Raw genomic sequence first — 24,808 nt, 5'->3', positions numbered from 1 at the left:
CATACCACTATCACATAAAAAATAGGCAGGGTCTTTAATAAAAGATAATTTACCTTCTTAAATGTTTTCTTAGATCGCTTTTACATATAATGAAACACAACAGAATTACTGTAAAAGCTCAATTCCTAAGCCATAAACATGACAAAAAGATTCTGGGATAAGGAGAATATAAATTGCAATATTTTAAATTAAAAATCAAAAACTTTTCTCTGAATATTACTTAATACTGTTACCACGTAGTTCTCTGCAAAAATGTGCATAGGCTAGAGATTAAAACATCATATATGAAAACGTCATTAAGATAAACTCTCTAAATTTAAAAAATCCCTAACATTTAAATAAACCTATAAAACTTAATTACAGGAAGCAACAACATAAAACAAATAACATCAATGCCTAAAAAGTTACAAGTTAATTTTTAATGACATGATTTCAAATATGGCCATTATCAGTTATGATTATATTGTTATGACTTCATAAAGATAGTCTTTCCATGGGCTTTTTTAGCATCTTAGTTCTATTACAGGAAATTATCTGTGAGCTTCAGATCAGTAAAATGACTTTAATGAGTTTCTTTCCATTTATTTAAGGCACCTCAGACCCTGGAATTTTTAAATTGATTTTTTTAAACAAATATACTCATAACATTAACATAACTGTCAGTGTCAAAAGAATACTAATAGATTTGTAACATGAGCAAGAAAATGAATATTACAAAATTCATCATTGTTATTACAATTTACTAATTATTTACACAATATAGAAATAATAAGAATTGTTTAAAAATTCTGAATGATAATTATCATTGTTGTACAGCAGTTAATTTTATTAATTACAGTAGTCAAATCTATCAACAAGCATTAGAGACAAATTTATTCAAATCCTGTCCTGATCCTACTTTATTATTGGTACTTTATTATTATTATTATGCTTTTACGGCCAACATGGGACCACTTAAGTCAATTTTAGTTGGATCTTTTCTGAGAAAAGCGTGTTATTTTTTACTCTTTCGAGCTGCCCAGTATTTCTTCATCCGTTCAGATCTTGCTTTCTTTTCTTCATCCGTAAACACCCTCTTCGTTGTATTTTGTAGTTTGTCTGTCTTTTGTTTAAATCTAATGCTCTTATCTTTTAGCTTTGTAATTTTTCCAGTTTTATTCTGTAGGTCAGTCAGGGAATTTCCCAATTTTTTCATATCTTCTCTAATTTCTTTGATCCATCCTACTTCTAGCTTTTGGAACCAGAGCTTTTCAATGATATTTCTTGACAGTCTTGTTTGCGGTGTCCTTATGAGATGACCGAAGAAAGAGATTCTTTTTTTCCGCATAGTATCAGTAACAGGCTCTATTTCTCGATACACCACCTCATTTGGCACAATCCACCATTGGCCTTCTTTTTGGTGTTTTTTATTGATACACGTTCTGACAATTCTCCTCTCTATTTTCAGAATTTTTTCAATTCGGTTTTTCTGAGTGATTTTGAAAAGGGTCTCGCTTCCGTAGGTGACTTCTGGCTGTACTACAGTTTTATAATGTTTAAGTTTTGTTTTAGCAGAAAGGCATTTTTTGTTATGTGTTGACCAAGTTAATTTTTGGGATTTAATCATTTTATTTGTCCTGTTTTGCCATGTCACTTTTTCATTTAAATTATAAGTTATTATTTCCCCTAGATATTTAAATTGTTTTACTATTTTAATTTTCTGATTGTTTACCGTAATCTGCTCTATTACCAGAGGATCTATGGCCATTAGTTCAGTTTTTTCGAAAGAGATATGAAGCCCTATCTTTTGTGCTAGGTTTTGAAGGCTCATGATTTGTGTTTTGGCTTCTTGAATATTATTTGCTAAAAGAGCGAGGTCATCTGCAAATCCTAGGCAATTTAGTGTGATGGAGTTTTTCTTAGTACCCATTTTTATATTTTTGGGATTTATTTCATACAATTTTCTCATGACAAATTCGAGGGCGCAGTTAAAAAGGAGTGGTGAGAGGCCGTCTCCTTCCCTCAATCCAGTTTTTATGTAGAAGGGTTGAGAGAGTTCACCTCTGAATTTCACTCTGGACTGGGAATTGGTTAAAGTTAATTTTATCATGTTTACGAGTTTAGGGTGAAGGCCCAGGTTTCTCAGAATATTCAGCATGGATGGTCGGTGTATACAATCATAGGCCCTTTTAAAGTCGACGAAGGTGATTATTAGTTGTTTTTTCCGTCTTTTATATAAGTCCATCATAAGTTTTAGGGATATTATTTGTTCCGGGCAACCTCTCCATGGCCTAAATCCCCCTTGGTATTCCCCAAGTTCCAGTTCAAGTTGGTCTTTGCATCGGTTGTATATGATTCTCGACAGGATTTTGTATGTGCAATCCAGGAGAGATATGCCTCTGTAGTTTTCCGGATTAGTTTTATCCCCTTTTTTATGTAATGGATGGATGAGGGCTGTAGTTTTCCGGATTAGTTTTATCCCCTTTTTTATGTAATGGATGGATGAGGGCTGTGGTCCAGTGTTCTGGAAGTTTTGACTGAATAAACTGATGAGTGTTTCCAGAGTTCTGCGAAAAGCTGGTCTTCTCCGCTTGCTTTGTAGTTTTTTATTTCATTTAAGGCTGCGAGAACTTCTTGAATTGTTGGCGGGTTGATATTTACCGGTGAAGTTTTAACTGGAGTTTCAGTGTCAATCTCAAAAAGCTCTGGGGGGTCGTCACAGTTGAGTCTATTGAAGGTTTCTGCCAAAATTTCAGCATTTTCTTTATTGGTGTGGGCCATATTTCCTTTTTTTCCTCTCAGCATAAGGGTGGGTGGTTCATATCTTTGAAGAGCCTGACCAAAAATTTTATAATAGTCTCGGAAATTAGTTTTCTTGGAACTTTCTTCTATTTGCTGAATCAAGTTTTTTTGGGCTTGTCGTTTGGTTCCTCTTATAATTTTCTGAGTTATTTTCCTTTGTTTGGTGAATTCATGGTTAGATTCTTCAGTTTTCTGGGTTTGGTGGTTGATCCAAGCCCGGTGTCGGTCTTTGACTGCTTTGTCACATTCTTCATTCCACCATTGGTGTTTTTTTCTTGGGTTTATAGGGGCTAGTTCTTCAGCTATTTCTTTCAGTTGGGATGTCAGTTCTTTTAAATTATTAGTTAATTTGATTTTTTTTGTTGTTTCTTCAAAGATGGCATTGTTTATTAATTTATGTGGATCATAAGCTCTTTTGTTTTTAGGTTGGGATTTTTTCTTTTTATGCGGGGTGAATTTTATTTTAACTTTAATTAAGTAATGGTCCGATCCAGTATCTGTTCCTCTCAAGACTTTTACATTATAAATCTCCTTGTGATAATTCCGGTCCATGCAAACATGATCCAGTTGCCATTCTCCTTTTTTCCAATCTGGGTGTTTCCAAGTCTTCAATTTGTTTGGTTTTCTCATAAAATAGGTGGATTTTGAGATCATATTATGGTTTCTGCAAAATTCAACAAGTCTTTGGCCGTTCATGTTAGTTTTCTTTTGGGCAGGCCATTTTCCGATAATATCACGATATCTTCGTTCTTTACCAAGTTGGGCATTAAAGTCCCCTATTAAAATCTTCGTGTGGGTCTTATTTATGTTGTTTGCAGTTTGGTCAAGAATTTCCCAGAATTTGTCCATCTCTTCTCTATCTTTTTAAGATTGTTTTTGTCATTGGTGGGAGCATGGACATTTATTATAGTGTAGAATTTATTGGCTGATTTTAGGGTTAAGGTTGAAATCCTGGGGGAGTAAGACTTAAATTCTACGACTGAGTCAATTATTTTAAGATTGATTGCAAATCCTGTTCCGAACTGTGGGCAATTCTTCATCACACGTTTCCCGGGGATTCCTTTGTAAATTCTGTAACCCTGAGATTCAAACGGCTCTCGATCGGTGTTTCTCATTTCTTGAAGTCCTGCGATTTGGATATTTTGTTTGTCCATTATGTCTGTTAGAGTTTTTAGTTTTTAGGTTGAGTTAGAGAATTAATGTTGTGAGTGGCAATGTAGTTTATTTGCTTGTGTCTTATCCTCAATTTTGAAGTTGTTTTTTGAAGTTTGTTTTTGGGTGTTTCCAAACGCTCCGATTCATTGTTATCTTTTAAGCAGCTGCCCACCGGATCCGAGTGCAGCCTTCTCTGGTATTTACCAGACGGTGGATTTTTTTCTTTAAAGACCTTCCATATTTGACTTTCAAAGGCAAGTCAGCCTTGGGTGGGAATAAATTCCTGAGTTACAACTCTGGATGTGATCCAGAGAGGTGATTCCGATTTAGTTCACCAGTAGAAATCTCCACGTTTCTAACTGGTTATCCAGACGAACCAACGTGGAGGCGCAAACCGATTTTCTTAATTGAGATTTTAAGTTTGGAGAAAGTTTAAATCGGTTCCGGAATCATTTCGTCCATTGGTACTGTATTATAATATATATTTCAAGATCTTAAGTCTGGTACTTCACAAGAATTTCCTTCAACTTACAGCTAACATCCTCCTCTCATCAGACAATATAACTTGATTATCAGCACAAATAATAAACTATAAATGAAATGTCTAATATTTACACAAACATACTCTTATTTCATTAGTTTCTCAAAACCTGATCTTAAATACATGTTAAACAAGGTAGGGGAAATACAGCACCCTTCTCTTAGTCCTTTTATAACAGGGAATTCATCAAACAGTACATTTCCCACAGTCACCCTGCTCTGAGAATCCACCATTTCACCGAATTCACATATATTACACTTCTTCCACTCCACTATGTAATATTATACACCAACACTTTTTTTATAAGTATGTTATCATAATTTTTTTCAGATCTACAAATATCTGTGCAACTCTTTCCTGTATATAATTTTTTTCTCCCATTAACTGTTAAATACTAAATGTATTACTATTATTCACGCAAGAATGTATATCAAGACTGTTCTTCCCTCTCATATGCTTGTCCTCTATATATATATAAATGTATTCTCTATATACTCTTAAAAAGATGGGAAATTTTTAATAATGATAGCAGTACTAACCAAGTACATTATGATTGTGTACTTCATCATTTTTTTTTTGTATATTGTAGTCCAATATACAAAGTCTGTTCAAAAAATAACCAAACATTTTTAATTACATACCAATGGAGATATTGTGTGACATGTAGCTGCCAGCTGAGTACAACATGTTTAAGAGTTAGTAGCCATTTGCGTAAAGTTTTGCATGAAACTAGGGAAAACTTTCACAGAAATGTTTCAACTTTTGAAACAAGCTTACGATATGATGTTCTAGGTTGTATGCAATGTTATGAATGGTTTTCACAATTTAAAAGTGATTGTCAGTTAACTAAAGATGACCCTCAACCAGGAAGACCTTTGACTTCAACTGACGACACCCACGTTCAGGAAATCAATGATCTGGTATATGTAAATCGCCGATTGACTGTTGGAGAACTTGCAGAAGAGGTTAGCATCACAATTGGATCATACCATGGCATTTTGACTAAAAATTAAACATACATCAAGTTACAGGAAAGTTTGTTCCTTCTTTGGCCAATAAAGATAAAACATTCATGCAAAGAACCATAATGGGAGACAAAAGCTGGGTTTATGGCTACGTCACTGAAACAAAAGTTCAATTATGACAATGGACTGGCAAAGGATCTCCACACCCCAAGAAAACACATCAGTCTCAACCCAATGTCAAAGTAATGCTCTGTTTTTTCGATTTTAACGGCATTGTGCATTTTGAATTCTCTCCTCAAGAAGAAACAGTGAACTGTGCGTATTATCAAGACATTTTACAACAGTTACATGAAAAAATCTGCAAGAGATCAGAGCTGTGGTGAGACAACTCATGGTTCCTTTACCATGACAATGTGCCCACACACTCAACTATGTCAATTTGTCAGTTGTGCCAAAAATGAGATGACTATCCTCCCTCAGCCTCCGTAATCAGCAGACCTGGGCTCCTTGAGATTTTTCTTATTTCTGAAATTAAAATCAGTGATGAAAGGAAGCCGTTTTGAGACTACTGATAACATTAAAGCAAATTTGTCACAGAGCTTAAAGGCCATTTCAAATGAAGCTATCCAGAACTGCTTCGCGAAGTGGAAACACTGCTAGGAAAGTGTGTGAATAGGGATGGAAACAAGGACCAATAATCTGTAAAATTAAAAATAAAGATTAAAATAATAAAGTTCAGTTATTTTCTGAACAGACCTGCTAAGTCACACTTGAAAGATATTATACTCAAAAAGCAATTGCATCAAATAAAATTTCAAGAAAGACAAGAACAAAAATTATAAAATAATACATATTTTTAAATGTGTAAGATTAATTTGCTCCAGCCTTACAAAGAATATCCTTAATTAAACGTAAGCCTTATAAAGAAATTTACACAACTGCAATTAATCACAAGAAAAGAATGACAGAAAATTATATTGTTTAGTTTGTTTGATGTAAATTAAATTCTAAATTTTTTTAAAATAATTAAAGACTTACTACTGCTCAAATTCTATGTTAGTGTCCACCAAGATGTACAAATTCTTATGAAGTGAATAAAGTATTAATTTTCCCCATTAACAAAATAAGTTTTTGATCAAATATTATTATTAATGTTTTTGTCCAGAAATGTATCAACCATTCAATTACAATATTTAGTACTGCGCAACAAAAAGTAAAAATTAATGTCTATATTTTTACATTAAACATTTTTTTTTGTCTTCAATCATTTGACTGGTTTGATGCAGCTCTCCAAGATTCCCTAACTAGTACCAATCGTTTCATTTTGGTATATCCCCTACATCCTACATCCCTAACAATTTGTTTTACATATTACAAATGTTGTCCGCCTGCACAATTTTTTTCCATCTACCTGTCCCTCAATATCAAAGCAATTATTCCAGGATGCCCTAATATGTTGTCTATGTCTGTCTCTTCTTTTAACTATATTTTTCCAAATGCTTCTTTTTCATTGATTTGCTGCAACACCTCTTCATTTATCACTTTATCCATTAATCTGATTTTTAACATTCTCCTATAGCACCATATTTCAAAAGCTTCTAATCATTTGTTCTCAGGGGCCCAATCGTCCAAGTTTCACTTCCATATAAAGCTATGCTCCAAACATATATACTTTCAAAAATGTTTTCCTGACATTTAAATTAATTTTTGATGTAAGCAAATTATATTTTTGACTGAAAGCTCGTTTTGCCTGTGCTGTTTGGCATTTTATATCACTCCTGCTTCATCCATCTTTAGTAATTCTAACTTCCCAAATAACAAAATTCTTCTACCTCCATAATCTTTTCTCTTCCTATTTTTATATTCAGTGGTCCATCTACATTATTTCTACTACATTTCATTACTTTTGTTTTGTTCTTGTTTATTTACATGTAGTTCTTGTTTATTTACACGTAGTTCTTGTGTATGACTTCATTCATGCCATTCATTGTTTTGTCTTAATCTTGTTTGCTCTCGGCAAGAATTACTATATTATTAGCAAATCATAGCATCTTTATCTGTTTATCTTGCACTGTTACTCCAGATCCAAATTTAACATCATTAACTGCTAGATCTATGTAAAGATTAAAAAGTAATGGGGATAGGGAATGTCCTTGTCAGACTCCATGTTTTATTATAGCTTCTTTCTTATGTTCTTCAATTATTACTGTTGCAGTTTGGTTCATGTAAATGTTAACAATTGTTCTTGTATCTCTATACTTGAACCCTAAATTTTTTAAAATGCCAAAAATTTCATCCAGTCTATAAATGCCATGTATGTTGATTTGTTTTTCTTTAATCTTCCTTCTACTATTAATCTGAGTACTAAAATTGCTTCCCTTTTCCTTAAACTTTTCCTAAAACCAAATTCTTCTTCTCCTAACACTTCTTCCACTTTCCTCTAAATTCTTCTGTATAGAATTCTAGTTAAGATTTTTGATGTAGTTAAGCTAGTTGTACTGTATTCTTCACATTTATCTGCTCCTGCTTTCTTTGGAATTGTGACAATAACACTCTTTTTGAAGTCTGGTGGAACTTCCCCTTTTTCGTAAATATTACACACCAGTTTGTATAATCTATCTATCACTTCCTCACCTGCACTAAACAGTAATTCTGCAGGTATTCTGTCTATTCCAGGAGCCTTTCTGCCATTCAATCTTTTAATGCTCTATTAAATTCAGATCTCAGTATTGTATCTCCCTTTTCATCCTCTTCGACTTCCTCTCCTTAGAAACACCAGTTTCTAATTAATTTCCTCTGTATAACTCTTCAATGTATTCCACCCACCTATTGACCTTTTCTTTCATATTATAAATCATGTACCACCCTTAACACATGATTAGATTTTAATTTATGTACCACAAAATTCTCCTTAACTTTCCTGTATACTCTGTCTATTTTACCAATGATCATTTCTCTTTCCACTTCTGAACACTTTTCTTTAATCCACTCTACTTTTGCTAATTTGCACTTCATGTTTATAGTATTTCTTGACTGTGGATAGTTCCTTTTACCTTCTTCATCACTAGGATTCTATGTTCATCCATACTCTGATATCCAAGGTTTTCAATCATTTCTCTTTTTTCTAAGTTCGTTTCTGCTGATTTAAGAATTTCCTTTTTAACATTCTCCCCTTCTTCTTCTACATTTTCTACCTTACCTTTTTTACTCAAAAAAAAATAAGAAGGAGGAGAATACATTTGAGGAGGACATCACAGATCCTGTGATATCCTCCTCAAAAATCTTCCTTACCTCCTCGCTCTCAAGCTTCTCTAAATTCCACCAACTCATCTGACACCTTTTCTTCAGGTTTTTAAACCCCAATCTACATTTCATTATCACTAAATTATGGTCGCTATCAATGTCTGCTCCAGGGTAAGTTTTGCAGTAGACGAGTTGATTTCTAAATGTTTGCTTAACCATGATATAATCTATCTGATATCTTGCAGTATCAATTGGCTTTTTCCATGTGTTCATTCTTCTATTATGATCTTTAAACTGGATTTGGGTAATTACTAAATTACTCTTCGTGCAGAACTCTCAATAAGTCGATCCCCTCTTTCATTCCTTTTGCCCAGCAATATTTCCTTCCTTGCCTTTTCCAATCCTTGCAATCCAATCTCCAACTATTATCAAATTTTCATCCCCTTTTATGTGTTTAATTGCTTTGTCAATTTCTTCATATACACACTCTACCTCATCATCATGGGCACTTGTAGACACATAGATGTTAAAAATCATTGGCGACTTAGGTTTTTATTTTATCCTTATTACAATGATTCCATCGCTAAACTTACATTAAAAATAATCACACAAAAAATTATCAATAATAAAATTAAGTTTTTATTATTACAATATTATTTGCACATGTATGTACAAATATTTACCTGAACTATGAGTCTTCTTATGGGCAAAGAATTCAGCAAATGATGTAAACTGAACTTTACATTTCCCACACTGAAATAAATCATCTTCATCAATGGTAACATCACCTACAAAATAAAATTAAAACAAATGAGTGCAATATCTCACATTTTACATGAATAAAAACTTCAGAATTTTTCTCTAAGAGGGAATAAAAGCACCGCCATTTGATAGAACCATTTGATATAAGAACCATTTGATATATCATTTAATAAGAAGAAATCAATAAACAGTTAGTAACAGATTTTGTGAAGCTACCAATTCAACAATCATAAAACAAAGACCACTCTACTACGAACAGGCTTTTGGGCTATTCCTTCCTCTATTACATAGTTTGAAGTATTTTCACAAACAAACCATGTATTTCTCAATGGAGCATACCAATATAATCTTATCAACTTTCCAGCATTTTTGAAGAGATTTTTAAAAATAAAACCAAACAGGAAAACTGAACTTAAACAATTTAATCAAATCTGTGATAACTGGTTTAAATCGTAACTCTGAGTATATACAGTGAAACCTCTGATTAAGGAAACTAGTAGTTTAGAAGATTTGGAAAAAAATTTTAAGCTACTGATTGCATGTAAATTTTGATTTAAACCGTGTGTTACACTTTGCAAACCAATTGAATACGATGTATTAGTCAACAACCCCATAGTAGCTCATTACTTAATTTTAAGTGAAATATAGTATAGTGAAAATTGCTCATTTATAGAAATATTAATATCACCTGCAGCTGTGTTACTTTAGAATGATTACAGAATACTATGTATAAAGTATTTATTATTCAATCAACCAATCAGAATCACTTATTCACAATCTAAATTAAAAACTTAAATATAAAAGTTACAAAATGATTTAACAAATTATTCAGGAAAATAGAAAAAATTGTTATCATTGTTTTATGATACTTTAAAAAAGTTAAAATCTTTAAAATACCTGATAATAAAAGGGGTATAATATACCATACATTTTTTTAAAGTAACTCCTTTACAATTACAAAATGTGGTTTGCTTTATTACAATAGCCTTTAGATCTTTATTACAATAACCTCATTTGCAAACTCCTTGACTCTATTTAATTTTGCTGTGAAGTTTCTAGTTAAGGTTTAGTTAGTGAAGTACCTATTTCAAACAAATTTACTGTTTTTTGTACATCTAGACAACTATCAATGTTAAGGAATTATTTACTCCTAAGTTATAATTTATGTTTTCAACAATCACATTGAATTATAAACACAAATGTCATTTGCCATGTCTACAACATTTTCCTTTAAGAAAACCTGGATAAAAAAAAAGAAGATTAATTTGAGTTAACGCTAAAGTTTTGATCTTTAATGTACATGAAATTGAATTAAGTGGGTATGAAAGTGGCAGATTATCAATCATCAATTAAAATATATGTGATGACTTGAACAGTAAGATAATTAAAGTAACAATAATTAAAAATAGAAAATGTCTTTAAATAATGATAACTGATTTTTAATTCGACAATAATTTGAATGTGCTTAAATAATGGAAAATGTCTTTGCAATTAATAAATAAAAATGTATACATTAACAAGGAATGTAATCAGTCTGATTATGGAAATTTTTATACCACGTAGCCCTCAAACAACTAAAAGAGCTTCCATTAGGTTGGAAATACCTGAAAAAAGTAAACAAAAATCTGACAACAAAGATGTTATACTTTCTTGGCATTGGTTATTAATTTATTCTTACAAGAGGAAAAATAACTATAGATGAAAAATTATAAAATCAATATTTTTTTAACTTTTTCTGCTCCCCACCCCCAAAATCACCTCTAAGATTCTTTGGAGGTGTGGATGGTAGTTGAATTATAATGAAATTTTATATTTTGAGAAAATTGACTCCAAAATTTTACCAACAAATTGCCCTATATGCACGAGTCTCGGTACAGAATTTCATCAAAATCAGTTAATCTAGTCAAAAGTTATTAAGCTTCAAGCACGCCAACACATATGCATGCACATAAACATTCCCCCTTTTTTTTTGTTTTTTAGAGTTCATGAGGCATGAAAGGTCAAGAAATAAAAAAACCCACATCTCATTTTTTACTGATTTACAATACTTTCCTTCTTGCGGCATAACTCTAAAGCTATGATACCAGAAAAGTAAAAATTCTAAAGTAATTGAAGTTTAAGTGTTATCAGTCAAGATTACTTTGTATATTTCATGCAGATAATTTTGGCAGATTAGTAGAAAGGGATATTTATTATTTTTTATGAAGCAGATTCTAATTTCTCTAGTTCAGTTGTGTGGGGCCTGATAAAGCAAGCTTCAAACTATCATAACTGTTTGCTGATTTGTTAAATCCTCAAGCAATTTGTCTTGAGATATGAATCTCAAGACTCATAACTTGATATGTTTTCTTCCCAAGATATTTCCATAGTCTGTGTTTGACATTGGTTATCCCTATATTTATTAGCAGGATGGAACACCTCCTCATTATGCTCTCTAGTTACAAACTATCTCAATCAAACTTCTGCTGAATGGAACGTATACAAGGAACAATGGTCAATATATCACTGCACTCGTTGATTTGATGTCTGGACATTTTTCATTCTGAAAATCATTAAAGACATATTTTCTTAAAGTCAAAATAACCTCAATTTTTTCAAGCTGTTAATTGAGAACTCAGTTCATTTTAAACATCAGGGAAATTTGTTTTTGAAAAGATAATATGTAATTCAATTGTTAAAAAATGTCAAGAAAGTATAAGGACACAAGTTTAACCTTTTTATAATTAGAGAACCCAACATTTAGCCCATACAGTATATTTCTCTTCAATTTATGTTAATCAGGTATTCAGCCCTTGTGAGTAAGGAAATTTTACTGCACCTTGTAGTATTCTGCACATAGAACTATTCAAGGTGCAAAGTCTTCAACATTTTTTTTGGCATCCTCACTTCTCAAAATCCACTCTTAAATTACTGTATTTTTTTTTAAATAAAAAGTTATTATAAATGTTTACATTTCAGCTCATATATTTATATAGCACAAAAACAAACCTTGAGTAAATTATAATAACATTTCTAACATATTAATCAGAATCATTTATAAACAAGAATAGTATGCAAGAGATGTTAGGTATTGCATTTAATTGAACGTGAAATAAAATGTCTGATAATCTTAGCAAAACTAGACACTTTAACTATTTTACATAATAGTTTTCAATTTATAACTTGACTTAAAAATTCACATTAAATTAAAAATCTGAATAGTACCATGAGCAGAAAGTGTGGCAGGTGCTCCAGGTTGTGATCCAAGCAAAAAATGAAGTGTTAATGCAGTCTGGTTATCAACACAGACACCTACACAAAATTGAAAGAATATTACAATATAAAAGGGCTATCTAAATTCAATTTAGTAGAGTACAAATTTTTTAAGGGATGCCATTAAAAAATATTTTTATAAAAAAAGGAAATATAATAAGTTTCAGTACATCATAATTTTTTTTAATAAACATAATAAAAATACTGAAAAGTTTTATACATTAATTTTTTTTAAATACTTGAAACAACCACTGAAAATTCTATGATGAAGATATACCTTCAATTTCCTGAATTACACAAAATATAATGGTATTAAAAACTAATATTATTGATAATAAATAGCTGTCAAACCGGAATATACAAAGGCAGTTAGTTATATGACTTCAGCTTAAGATGCATCATATCAACAAGTAATTATAAACTCAAAGTAAAAAATCAACTATATTTTTTTTTATCAGAGCATTATAAGAAATAAAATTAACAAACATACACGAATATTTTATACATATATTGTTACCACATATATGCCTAATTTAATATCGGTGGGCAATAACAGTAGCAACGATGTGAGCAGGCTCACAGTATACAGACGCGCTAATACAAGCATCACTCCCACCAAGCAGTGCTGCAGCTCCACAATCTCAGGCTCCAATAAAAGAGCGTGTACGAGAGTGAATTCGCAATTCATCGTCGACCACCACGTGGAGAAGACGAAGAAGAAGAAAAAGATGGGAGAAGACGAAGAAGAAAAAGATGGAAGAAGACAGAAGAAGTTCCCTGACCGGCTCAATGTGGGACCTCCTGGCGGATGCCAACATCCCCGCCAGAGCAGCAGGTCTGACCGGCCCGCCGAGGGAGTCGCTGGATGCAGACGCTACCTTCTCACTCCAGCTCGCCGAGCTTCAATCACCCTGGCCAGCAGACTCAGCCACAGGAGCCGGCGCAGCGTGGGATTGCTCGGGGAGAACCGCCTCGGTCATGTCGGCAAAGGAGGACCGATGCCGACCTAACACTGCAGGGCTCTGGATGCCACCACTGCCATGCTGCAGTGCGGACCCAACAGGCACTGAAGAAAAGCCCGGTCGGCCTTCAATAGATGAGCCGCAACTCACCGACCTCGCCGGAGACCAGCTTCTGCACCCAACAGCTCTTCCCAGAGCTAACGCAAAAAACAGCCCTTTTCAGGGCCACCACAAGGTTATGAAATACAAACTGTCTAAGCCAATCGACGACAAAAATGGCCACTATAAAGTTAGTAAGTGCCACGTGCCGTCGAAGTCATTCGGCGACAATATTATATATATATATTTTTTTTTTATTATTTATTTTTACATATTACAATAACATCTTATACTCAATCATTTTACAATTATGTAACTATAAATAATTCATCAAATATAAAAGTTTTTTTTAATTAAATTTATTACGGCATAAAAATTATCATTTAAATGTGTATCTTTAAGTTCAGCCAAGATGTTCAATTTATATAATGGCTAATAAAGGCTATAAAAAGTTCATCTGATATCTTGAATCTGTATTTCAAGATATTGTTCATTTAAATTCATTAATAACACTGATAGACAAAAAATGTTTTTAATGTGTCTAAGTGTGACACCACCATTTCTTGAATTACTTTATTGAATACATTACAAATCTGTAAATACAATTTTTCTATCACCCTTAGTTTTAAATAAATTACACTTCAAAAAAAATTAAGGAATAATATAGTTAAAATCTGTAAAATTTTTAATTTTGCATGGCCATACCTGTGTTAGAATGATGCTTTTCTTTTATAAATAGCCTCAGGCACATCCTGAAATAATGTCCAACATTTATCAGCTAGAATGTTAATATTCCATTTCCCTTTACAGAGGCTTTCCATTACTGAAATGTCTTGGTGGAAACGTTCACAGTGTTCGTCAATTACATCTCTGAGATTTTCCGGTCAAAAATCCAGATGTGAGTGGAGGAAATGTATTTTCAAAGACATATTACATCTCATTGCTCTGTATGAAGTAAGACGTTGATCAACAATATCATGGTAATTGTCAGATTTTTGTTTGTTGTGAAACTTTTTGCAAATGTCTTTAAACGAAGCCCAAGCTGCACTTTCTTCATTATTTAATATTAAGTTAAATACATCATCTTTGACCAACACTCTTTTATTTGAGGACCAACAAATATTCCTTCTTTAATTTTTCCATCACTTACATTTGGAAATTTTTGCCTGATGTACAAAAATCTGGGACTATCCTTCTTCATTGCTTTTACAAAATTTTTCATTAGTCGTAGCTTGATATGAGGAGGGGGTAAAAATATTTTTTTGGATACAACTAAGGGCTCATAAATAATAGTTTTTCCATTTGGAGTTGTCTTGTTTCTTCCACTCTTTCGTAACATAATGTTTATCCCTAGATCGGCTGTCCCATTTGCAAAGAAAACACATGTACTTAGTACAGCTTAACTGCATGCCTAGCAACATAGCTAGCTATAACTTTCATATCACCACATATGATCTAGCTATGTTTTTTTATAATTTATTTTTTCAAGAATGTCTTTTATCACATCATATGTCTCTTTCAAATTACTACCATAAGCAACTGGTAACAAGGGATATTTGTTACTGTTGTGTAGTAGAACCACTTTTAAACTATAGCTGGACGAATCTATGAAAAGCTGCCAGTCCTTAGGTTTGTGTCCAAAGTGCAACATACGCTCATCAATATTTGTGCAGTAAACCAAATTATCTTCATCAATAAAATATTGAGAAAGTTCTTTTTGTCAGCTTTGAAAGCCCAAAATTTTTGTATTTTTTTGAAGTAAAATCCAACTTTGCAATATTGATCCTTATAGTTCAATTTGATTTTTTGATATATTTAAATCCCTAACCAAGTCATTTAACTCACCTTGTGATATTAGATGTGGCTTATTGGAAGAAAATTCAAAATCAAAATCATTGTTGTCTTCTTCAGCACCGCCTGATTGTTCATCGCTGCTTTCAAAACATATATTCACAGGTGGCTCAAGAACTGAAATAATTTCACTATGAAGTACAGGCCTGATTGCAGACTGCAATGAAGGATATTTTACAGTATGTTTAGATTTTTTAGAAATTCAAGACACACTTGTTAAACAAAAGAAACAATCTGTTACATGATCCTTTGGTTCACAGCAAACCATAGATACACCAAATGACAAAGCCTTCTGTGTAACTTTCAGCCATCCTCTTAAATATACAGAACAATTAGTGCATACTACATGAGGAGCTCACATCTTATGCTGATCATCAATTTTACACTGAAAGTACAAATGATTTGCTTTTTTAATTAAAGGTGTAATATTTTTTTCTATTTGATTTTACAGTAAACTCATTACATACACAATAGGCATCCACATCACTTACACAATTTCAAGGCATTTTGACACTGCACTATTAACAAACTTAAGACAGCAATAAGACTGAACAAAATTAATTCATTCCTAAATCCAGTGCTTAATAAACAACACAGCTGTGTTTTCAGCTACATGTTTTGACCTGCACAGACATGATTAATCTTGTCCATGAAGGCTCACCCTTCAGTATTAGATATGATATCATAATATGTGACTATGTATGATTTAATTCTTTGTCTAATATTGTTTATTTATAGCTTAAAAATATGTTAACAAAGTTAAACAATAAAAAACGGGCTAACAAAATACAATATGGGAGCTTAAAATGCTAACTATACGTTGAAAAATAAAAAAAAACCTTTTAATATTAAAAAATTTTTCAAATATGGTGGGTGATGGAAGATTCTGAGTTCATATTCATTTTCAGCATCAAAAAACAGATTAAAATCATGTATCGCATGTTAGGAAACTAAAATTATGTTTATCAGTGTAATCATATCTCTAATTACTTTAATTTAATCAACCATTACATAATACTTTTTATGTACTCCATGCTGTCAGCAACTTCCTTGCATATACATTATAACTGAAAATATGTCTCGCCATACTGTGGAATTGTTTATAAACTATACACTAATATTACAAAAATATACTAACATTACACTTACTGATTAATAACACTACCAATAGGGAAAAATAGGAATTGCTTTGATAATATATAACTAAAACTACTTTAACAAATATATTTCAGTTTCTACTAATTCTCCTGATTGAGTAAAGTAGCATTAAGTTGTGCACTAACAAATCTTATAGAAACCTGGCGCTTAATCAAAAAATGTACAGAATTATCAAATAGGAAGGAACAAGGAAGGTCTACTAAATATAGTGGATTCAGAACAACTCATTTCTTTTACATTCAAATTAGAAAATACAATAAATTCTGTTACATATTTTAAATAACATGTGAGATCTATAACAAATTTTGCTAATATTTTTCAGTACATAATTAGTAATTACTCAGGATTAACCAAATGCAAAATATTACAATCCTTTTAACGCTTATACTAGTCAATTTGATTGTTTTTCCAAGGCTACTTTAATCAACTTTAGTTGCGATCACACCTTACCATTCATCTTTTTAATAGACTTCAGTCCCATTGAATGGTATATTGGAACATCAAGTACTTTCCCAATACATCCAGAAACTATACTGTTCTTATAATATTTGTTAACTACGTTCATTTGTTTAAATATTTTATCCACATGTAAGTAAACAGTGTATAATTTTTGTAAAACACATTGATTGGTGCCTTTTATTGCTGGATTTGTCAAAGTAAGTCTCGTAACCTAATTCACTTTTTGTAATTTTTTTATATACATTTTGCTTTTTGATGATTTTAATTTGTAATAATTACAATTAATGATAATGAAATTGAACATATTTTAACTTCACTACCACTTACACCTGACTTGCTACAAAGCATACTGATGGGATAATCCAACATCATCTAAAATCTCTTTGTTTTGTGTGCCACACAAGAAAAATTATAAGAATACAAAATTAATAGCAAAATGAAAATTATAAGAATACAAAATGAATAGTCAAAAATAAAATAAGGTAGATAGTGCAATGCAAATTTTTATAATTTTCGCATTTTTTTAATTACATTAATCAGAAATTTATGAGTGAATTATATAGTATAAAAAATACAAATAAATTATATATGGATAAAGACAGATTATTGTTTAAAATATGGATTAATGATATAAAGGCAGGCTCATGAAATAAAAATAATAATCATATTACAATGTAATCATCATCAACTGATGTTCTGCCTGGTGGCAGATCCCTTATGTCATCACTGTCTCCATCAATTTTCATTTTAAGACTTCTTTTTTGTTTACTTGTAGTTTCCGATTTTCACCTCATCAATTAACTTCATTCTTCTTCCTCCGCACTTCCCATCTCATTTTACTGACCCTTCCAATGCAATTGTCAAGATTCCTTTTCTTCCAGCCACATGTCCTAATCTGTTTCAGTTTCTTAGTGTATAATGTGATATAGATTAATAAATATTACAACAAATACAAATTAGTAATGTTATAAGAAGAATATATATGAAATGCAAAAGTAAATAATATAACAGATATACATAAATTAAAAAGATTAAAATAAAATGTAATACACTTCAAGTATGTCTGACAGTTTACTCATGGTAGGGAGATAGTTGGGTAACCCATCAGTTGGTCTAGTGGTTAACGGGTCTTCCCAAATCAGCTGATTTGGAAAGTCGACAGTTACAGCGTTCAAGTCCTAGTAAAACCAGATATTTTTACATGGATTTGAATACTAGATCGTGGATACCGGTGTTCTTTGGTGGTTGGGTTTCAATTAACCACACATCTCAGGAATGGTCGAACTGAGAATGTACAAGACTACACTTCATTTACACTCATACATAATATCATCCTCTGAAGTATTATCTAAAACGGTAGTTACCGGAGGCTAAACAGGAAAAAGAAAAAGGGAGATAGTTGGGTAAAAATTGAAAGATTTAATTTTACCTCTTATAAGGGCAAAATAAAAGCACTGAACAGGTTAACATCCCATTTTTATTTATTTACAGTATTTTAACTTTTAGCCTCACTGGTTTCTTTGTTAGACAATTTAGACAATGGTTAAAGTACAAATAATTTAATTAGTCATTAGAACTTAATTTGATACCCAAGTACAGCAGTGACATTTATAGATAAGCAGTCCAATCATTTCCAGTAATACATTTTTGAGCCAAAATAGTAGTTTTTAATAATTTAGAGAGAAAAACTAGGAAGGAAATTAATTTTGTTTTCAGTTATCTTTCCTCAAATGTTTTGTTAGGCTTTTGTATGACCAGCCTGACCCAGTGTTAATTAATTATAGTGAGGCTGAACAAAGTGCAACTGTATAGTTCAGTCCAGCAATGTAATTAATTATATACATATGTTAAAAAAAGTCAAAATTAAAAAAATAAATAAAGATTACTTACCATTTAACACATCAAATACAGCTTGTGCCATGTTTTTTCCTTTAAGTGATCGTTCAAAGTGAAAAGTAATTGCTCATGTTGAAATCAATTCAAAACTAAACCACAGAAACGTTTACTACAACAAAATTAACAAATACTTTCATAAATTTAAAAAATACTAATATAAACAAAATAATGTACACATTATGAGGATCTTTCAAACATAAACTGGAATTTTGCTGCACGGACTGACGAAGAGCAGTGAATGTGGTGGGGTACTGTGGGTGGTTAGTGGATATGTGTGGAAGGGAGCAACCAGCCAGCCATGCCCGTAAATCAAGTTCCCATGTTGGTAGCTGAATGTCTAAGCAGGAAGTATTATCCTCCATCGCGCAACTAATTATAATCCAATTTCTCGCCAACAAAGGTGACAAATCCTATGAAATTTTGACTCAACTCCAGGGACAGTTTGGAGATACTACACTATCAAAAAACTCAAGTGTTTTATTGGGCCAAAAAACTTTAAAGTAGTGATGCAGTGAGAACATAAGTCAAGAATGTTGTCTGTGGACCAGCATCAATGATCACAACATTCAGGCCATTTGTGACCTTGTGGAAGATGACTGCAGCATAACCAATAATTGTATCAAAGATGGGTGGGTTAACTGTTGGAGGTGAGCATACATGTTGTCAGACACCCTTGGATAACCTATCCAGGTTGGTCTAGTGGTGAACTCATTATCACAGATCAGCTGATTTTGAAGTTGAGAGTTCTAAGGTTCAAATCCTAGTAAAGGCAGTTACTTTTGTATGGATTTGAATACTAGATCATGAATACTAGTGGTTGGGTTTCAATTAACCAGACACCTCAGGAGTGGTCGACCTGAGTTTGTACAAGACTACACTTCATTTACATTCATACACATCAACCTCATTCATTCTCTGAAGTAATACCTTATGGTGGTTTAGAAGCTAAACAGAAAAAAATGAAGTTATAGCAAAGTGGGTTCCACATCTTCTCACTGAGGTACAAAAATATGTCCAGAAAGATATCTGTAAGTGGTTTCTGAATCACTTTGAGGAAGGGGAGGAGCATTTATGGACCATATTATGACCTGCGATGAAACTTCACTAAACCAAGGGTCTATCACAAAAACCCAAGAAAGCAAGAAAACAAGTATGGAGTGAAGGAAAGAGAGGAGGAGGCACTGATTGCGACTAAGAAACACTTGGACAGTTCTTAAAGAACAAGCAACTGTGTTTTGTGCCTCAGAAAGTGTGCTGCTGATTGATTATTTTCTGCATGAATGAAGGACAGTAAATGTGGCATACTACTGTCAGTTGTTAAGATGATGTCTTCCCCCCCATTCTTCTCACCATGTTATTTCCACATGTTAGTTTACTGAAAGAAACTTTAGGAGTGGAAAGATTTTAAGTTGATGCTGCAGTCGAATATTGTGTGCAACTGGTTGTTCAAGCAGCCATATTTTTTTCAATGAGGGGATCAGGAAACTACTTATTTATTGGAGAAAATGTATTTCTGCTGAAGGAAACTATGTAGAAAAATAAGGTAATTTATTTGTAATTTTATCTAATAACAGTAAAGCATAGCTTTATTCTGGTTTATATCTGAATGATCCTCATATCAATAATAAACAAGATATAGAGTGAAAAAAATACTACAGTCAAAATAATGTTCTACTAGTTTTGGAACAGTTGTAACTTACGAGCAAATGAAAAAGTATAGATGTTTGAATTTGCATTGATGCTATTATTGGTGTAAAAATCAACATAAAAAACTAATCCGCATTTAATTTTTAAACAACTCAAACCACCCAAAATATCTTAAGCTCTCAGCTCTTAGATGATCTATAAAGTAATCAACAGCCACATTGCCATATTATATACGTGTATATAATTAGATAGCATTATTATAATACAATTATTATAAACAATTTTCTTTGTTTTACTATACAGCATAAGACTGAAATGTACTCTGGCTGTTAGTCCAAGGTTAAAACTGTATTTCATTCATAAGAATGAAGGAACAATTTCCATAATCACAGTTTATGAGAACTTCTACCTTCAAACTTATTTTTGTATTATTATATAATTTCTTTTAGTAACAAACAAGATCCTTTATCTATTTTAATTTGGTGAGCTACGTATTCAGTTGGAGTTATCAACCCATATTTTTTGAAGATATGAAGGAAAGGGTTGTAACCGTCACTGAACATTTCATTCACATGTTGGAGAATTTCCTTCCTCCTGCCCTGTCCATCTTCCAGTTAATGAAGAAATGTTTTCTAACAAGATCGGGCTACATGCCACACTGCATGTGCTTTTATGGCAGTTTTGAAAAACCTGTTTCCTAACTGTGTTATCTCCAGATTTGGGATGGGATATCCAGGTATCACATGGATAACTAGATCACACGAACTTTCAGCATGTGATTTTTTCTCTGGGGTTATCAGAAATCCCAACTCTTCAAAGTTCCACCACCTCACACAATTCAAGAGCTGAAACATCACATTCAGGAAGAAGTTAAAATAATTCCCCTAGAGATGCTGCAAGGTGTAATGGGTGACTTTAGCTAGTCTTACTGAATGTGAACAGCAGAATGGCAGTCTTCTGCAAGATGCCATTTTTGGAAAATAGATTTCTGAACTTAAAATTGAAAATTGTCGTATATATATATATATATTCATATTTATTTTTAAATTATGCACCATAAAGCAATAAAGTTTTAATTACATAACTATCGATTAGTAAATAAATACATGATATATTCAAGTTGATGATGCTATATTGTTATAACTTCAGATATTTTCTATGTTTTTCTTTGTCAATAAAAATGTACTACAAATTAATCAGTGTGGTTGTTTCTATTGATAAATTGAATTTTGATGAAAGAATGAAACACAACAATAAAGCGGATGTTGAAGTTGTATTGTATCATGCAAGCTGTACATTAATTTTTTGAGATTAACAAAGAAACATCAATTAAAATGGATGATGACAAGCAACAAATACATAAGTTCTTTCTGGAGAAGAAAAGTGAATAACATGGAAAATCATTATAAAAACTATTTTGGAATGATTCAGTTTTCACTGAAGTTTGTAGAGGTACATTTATAAAAACTGAACCTGGTACTGAAAATTATCAAAAAACCTTGATACTTGGAAAAAACAAATGCAAATGTGAAAAAAAAATCTTATTTTATCTCTCAATATGAAGCCGTTATTTCATGTACCTGGATGTGATACTGCAAAAGATATATGTTAACACATTGTGGACCAGCTTAAATGACCTTCATTTACCCTACTACCAGGGTATTTAAACTGGATCTTTAAATTTATGCATGCATTTAGAAAAAAAATCATATCTTCACTCATTATTGTCCAAATTCCACGAAACTTGCTGAAAATCATGAGGGGAGGTTCTAGTAATGCTTCAAGGTGTGGTACCTCTGAAAACAGCTTCCTTTATGAAGTGGTACCAGGCAAAACTTACAAATGTACCTTGTTTCTTTTCTAGGTTTCTTTGCAGCACACACTCTATATGTTCTTGTAGGATATTTTTTCCCTCCAGAACTAACAGTAACATCAAAAGCATGTTTCTTCATGTCACCAATCAGTCTATATGGGGGGGGGGGGGGGTCACTAAATGGGGCACATTTGGTTGGTTGGAAAGAATCTAGATGAATACTGTCAGTGTCTGAATCAGAGTCAGAATCTTGTGAGGTTTCCTTTACTATTGGTGTGTCCAATTTTTTGCCACAGCCAAAAGAAAATTCTTATATGTAATTTTTTATGGGGGGGATTCAAACATTTGTATATTATAAATAAATTGAAAAGACTACAATTTATTAGGCAGAGGACCTTCTTGTCTTTCTCATAATTGAGTAATATGACAAGTTTTCATCTGCACGATCTACACCTTTCATATGGTTGTTTTATTCTAAAATGCAAACGTGTGGATATTTTGTCTCAGTTTTTCTGTCCCTTTTACCAGTTGTTTGCTGTTGGCTACCATGGATTGTTGAAATCATTCTGATCTCTCTTTTATTTTTCCACCCAATAAGTAGCACATAACCCCTACGAATAGATGAGGATTCCTCTTTTTTCATATTTTTCATTTTAGCTTTCAAAGTGCCCTGTAAACTTCTATTATTGTATAGATCTATCTATTATTGTTCCACAAACTCTGGTTTTATTTTCTAATAACCTTTCAGTAATTGAAATACTATTGTAATAGTTATCTTGGTATACATGATGCCATAAACCAAGATTACAATCAAGGACAGAAAGAATAATTTCTTCCAATCATTTACCTTCCCCAGTGTACAGTTCCATGTTACAACCATATCCTGGGTCACTTTCACATACCATTCTGACTATCACCAATATTTTATAACTCTAGCAAGATTGTATGTTTGAAACCACAGCCTACCCTGCCAGGGAATCATTCCTTCATCTAAAGACAAATTTTGCTTGGGTTAATAAACAGTTTTGAATTTATCCAGAAGATATGAAATAAAGGTGTAATTTTGTACAATCTGTCTGTGATATTTCCTGCTTGTTCATTGTCACTAAATGCCAAAACTGCCAAATTTGTTCATATCTACCTCTGCTCATAATTTTAAAAAAATTGGTGTTTCAATAAGTCAGTAGCCCGGTAATCTCTAATGCAGTCTTTTTGTACTTTTTTCCCCAATATCAAAATATGGTCCAAGAATGCTTTCATTTCATTTACAGTCACATCTTTCCATTTGAGAGTTTTAGGTGACTTTCTATGTACTCCTATCATTTGTTGGTGGTACCTGCTTGTTTCATTATACATCATAACAAAAAGATCTTCCCAAAAAATTAGTTCTATAATATCATTTATATTTTCATTATTAGTAGGTAGAACCCTAACACCTGAAATACCCTCAAAAGGTTCTAAATTCGGTAAAGTGTCTATAACTTTCCATGGGTTACCTGAATTTGAGTCATCACTCAAATTGGTTGATTCTGAACTAATATTCAATAGTACTGGCCTTTACGGGTACTTTGTTGTTGTATAACACTTCCACTGCCACTATAATCCAAGTCATCATCTTCACTAGGACAATCTGATAGTATATTATAAAGTAATTCGCTTAGTTCATTATCTTTTTCGTCACATTTACGATTTAAATCCATCAACTTGCGTTAGACATGGTGTAAATCCCCTCTTACACAGCTGATATGAATGACGTCTTCAAAGTACAGTATGAATGGGCATTCATTAACCAAACATGTGTATAATGTTCAGAGAATATTCAGTCCAGGCTACGAACCTTTAGAACTAATAAGAAACTGATGAAAAATATGAGAGATGGTATGAGAGTTAACAATGTACAAAATCCAGTGATTCTCGTGAACAGTCTTTTGATAAAACGAAGACAAATCATGAGAATTCTCGCGACTGATCCTCCACAATGTTTTAAGTTGAACCAAGTTTATGATATTCAGTCTATTGAAAATAAAGATTTATTGCAGCATCAGTTTCATATTATCCAGTGGGAATCAACAGGTGATGTGCAGTATCACTTAGCAAAATTTGATGAAGTACAGACAAAAATGTCACTACTTGGTAATCCAGTTGAAGAAAATGATTTATATGCTCAATTGCTGTAAACTCTACCAAAATTTTGATTATATTTATATCACTTGGCATGACTTGC

At 32.3% G+C, this 24,808-nt stretch overlaps 1 protein-coding gene across 11 annotated transcripts in view; it reads right to left on the bottom strand.

Moving 5' to 3' along the window:
• The window catches only part of LOC142318993 (zinc finger protein 341-like), an 82,769-nt gene that overhangs the window by 50,228 nt on the left and 7,733 nt on the right, over positions 1-24,808 (bottom strand). For 6 of the 11 annotated variants that reach the window (XM_075355767.1, XM_075355762.1, XM_075355763.1 and 3 more), the window contains exons 2-3: positions 19,119-19,233; positions 9,369-9,473 (exon numbers count right to left, since the gene is read on the bottom strand). In XM_075355767.1, coding sequence (XP_075211882.1) covers positions 9,369-9,473; positions 19,119-19,121 — 108 coding nt within the window. In that variant the 5' untranslated portion in view covers positions 19,122-19,233. Of the gene's footprint in view, positions 1-9,368; positions 9,474-12,651; positions 12,739-19,118; positions 19,234-24,808 lie in introns of those variants that run through there. The other 5 variants (XM_075355759.1, XM_075355757.1, XM_075355760.1 and 2 more) reach the window with 2 other exon arrangements.

Source organism: Lycorma delicatula, chromosome 2 (assembly GCF_047948215.1).
Source record: "Lycorma delicatula isolate Av1 chromosome 2, ASM4794821v1, whole genome shotgun sequence".
Classification (NCBI taxonomy): domain Eukaryota; kingdom Metazoa; phylum Arthropoda; class Insecta; order Hemiptera; family Fulgoridae; genus Lycorma; species Lycorma delicatula.
Note: the sequence above shows the minus strand (reverse complement) of the source record. Positions and strands in the feature narration are given on the sequence as shown.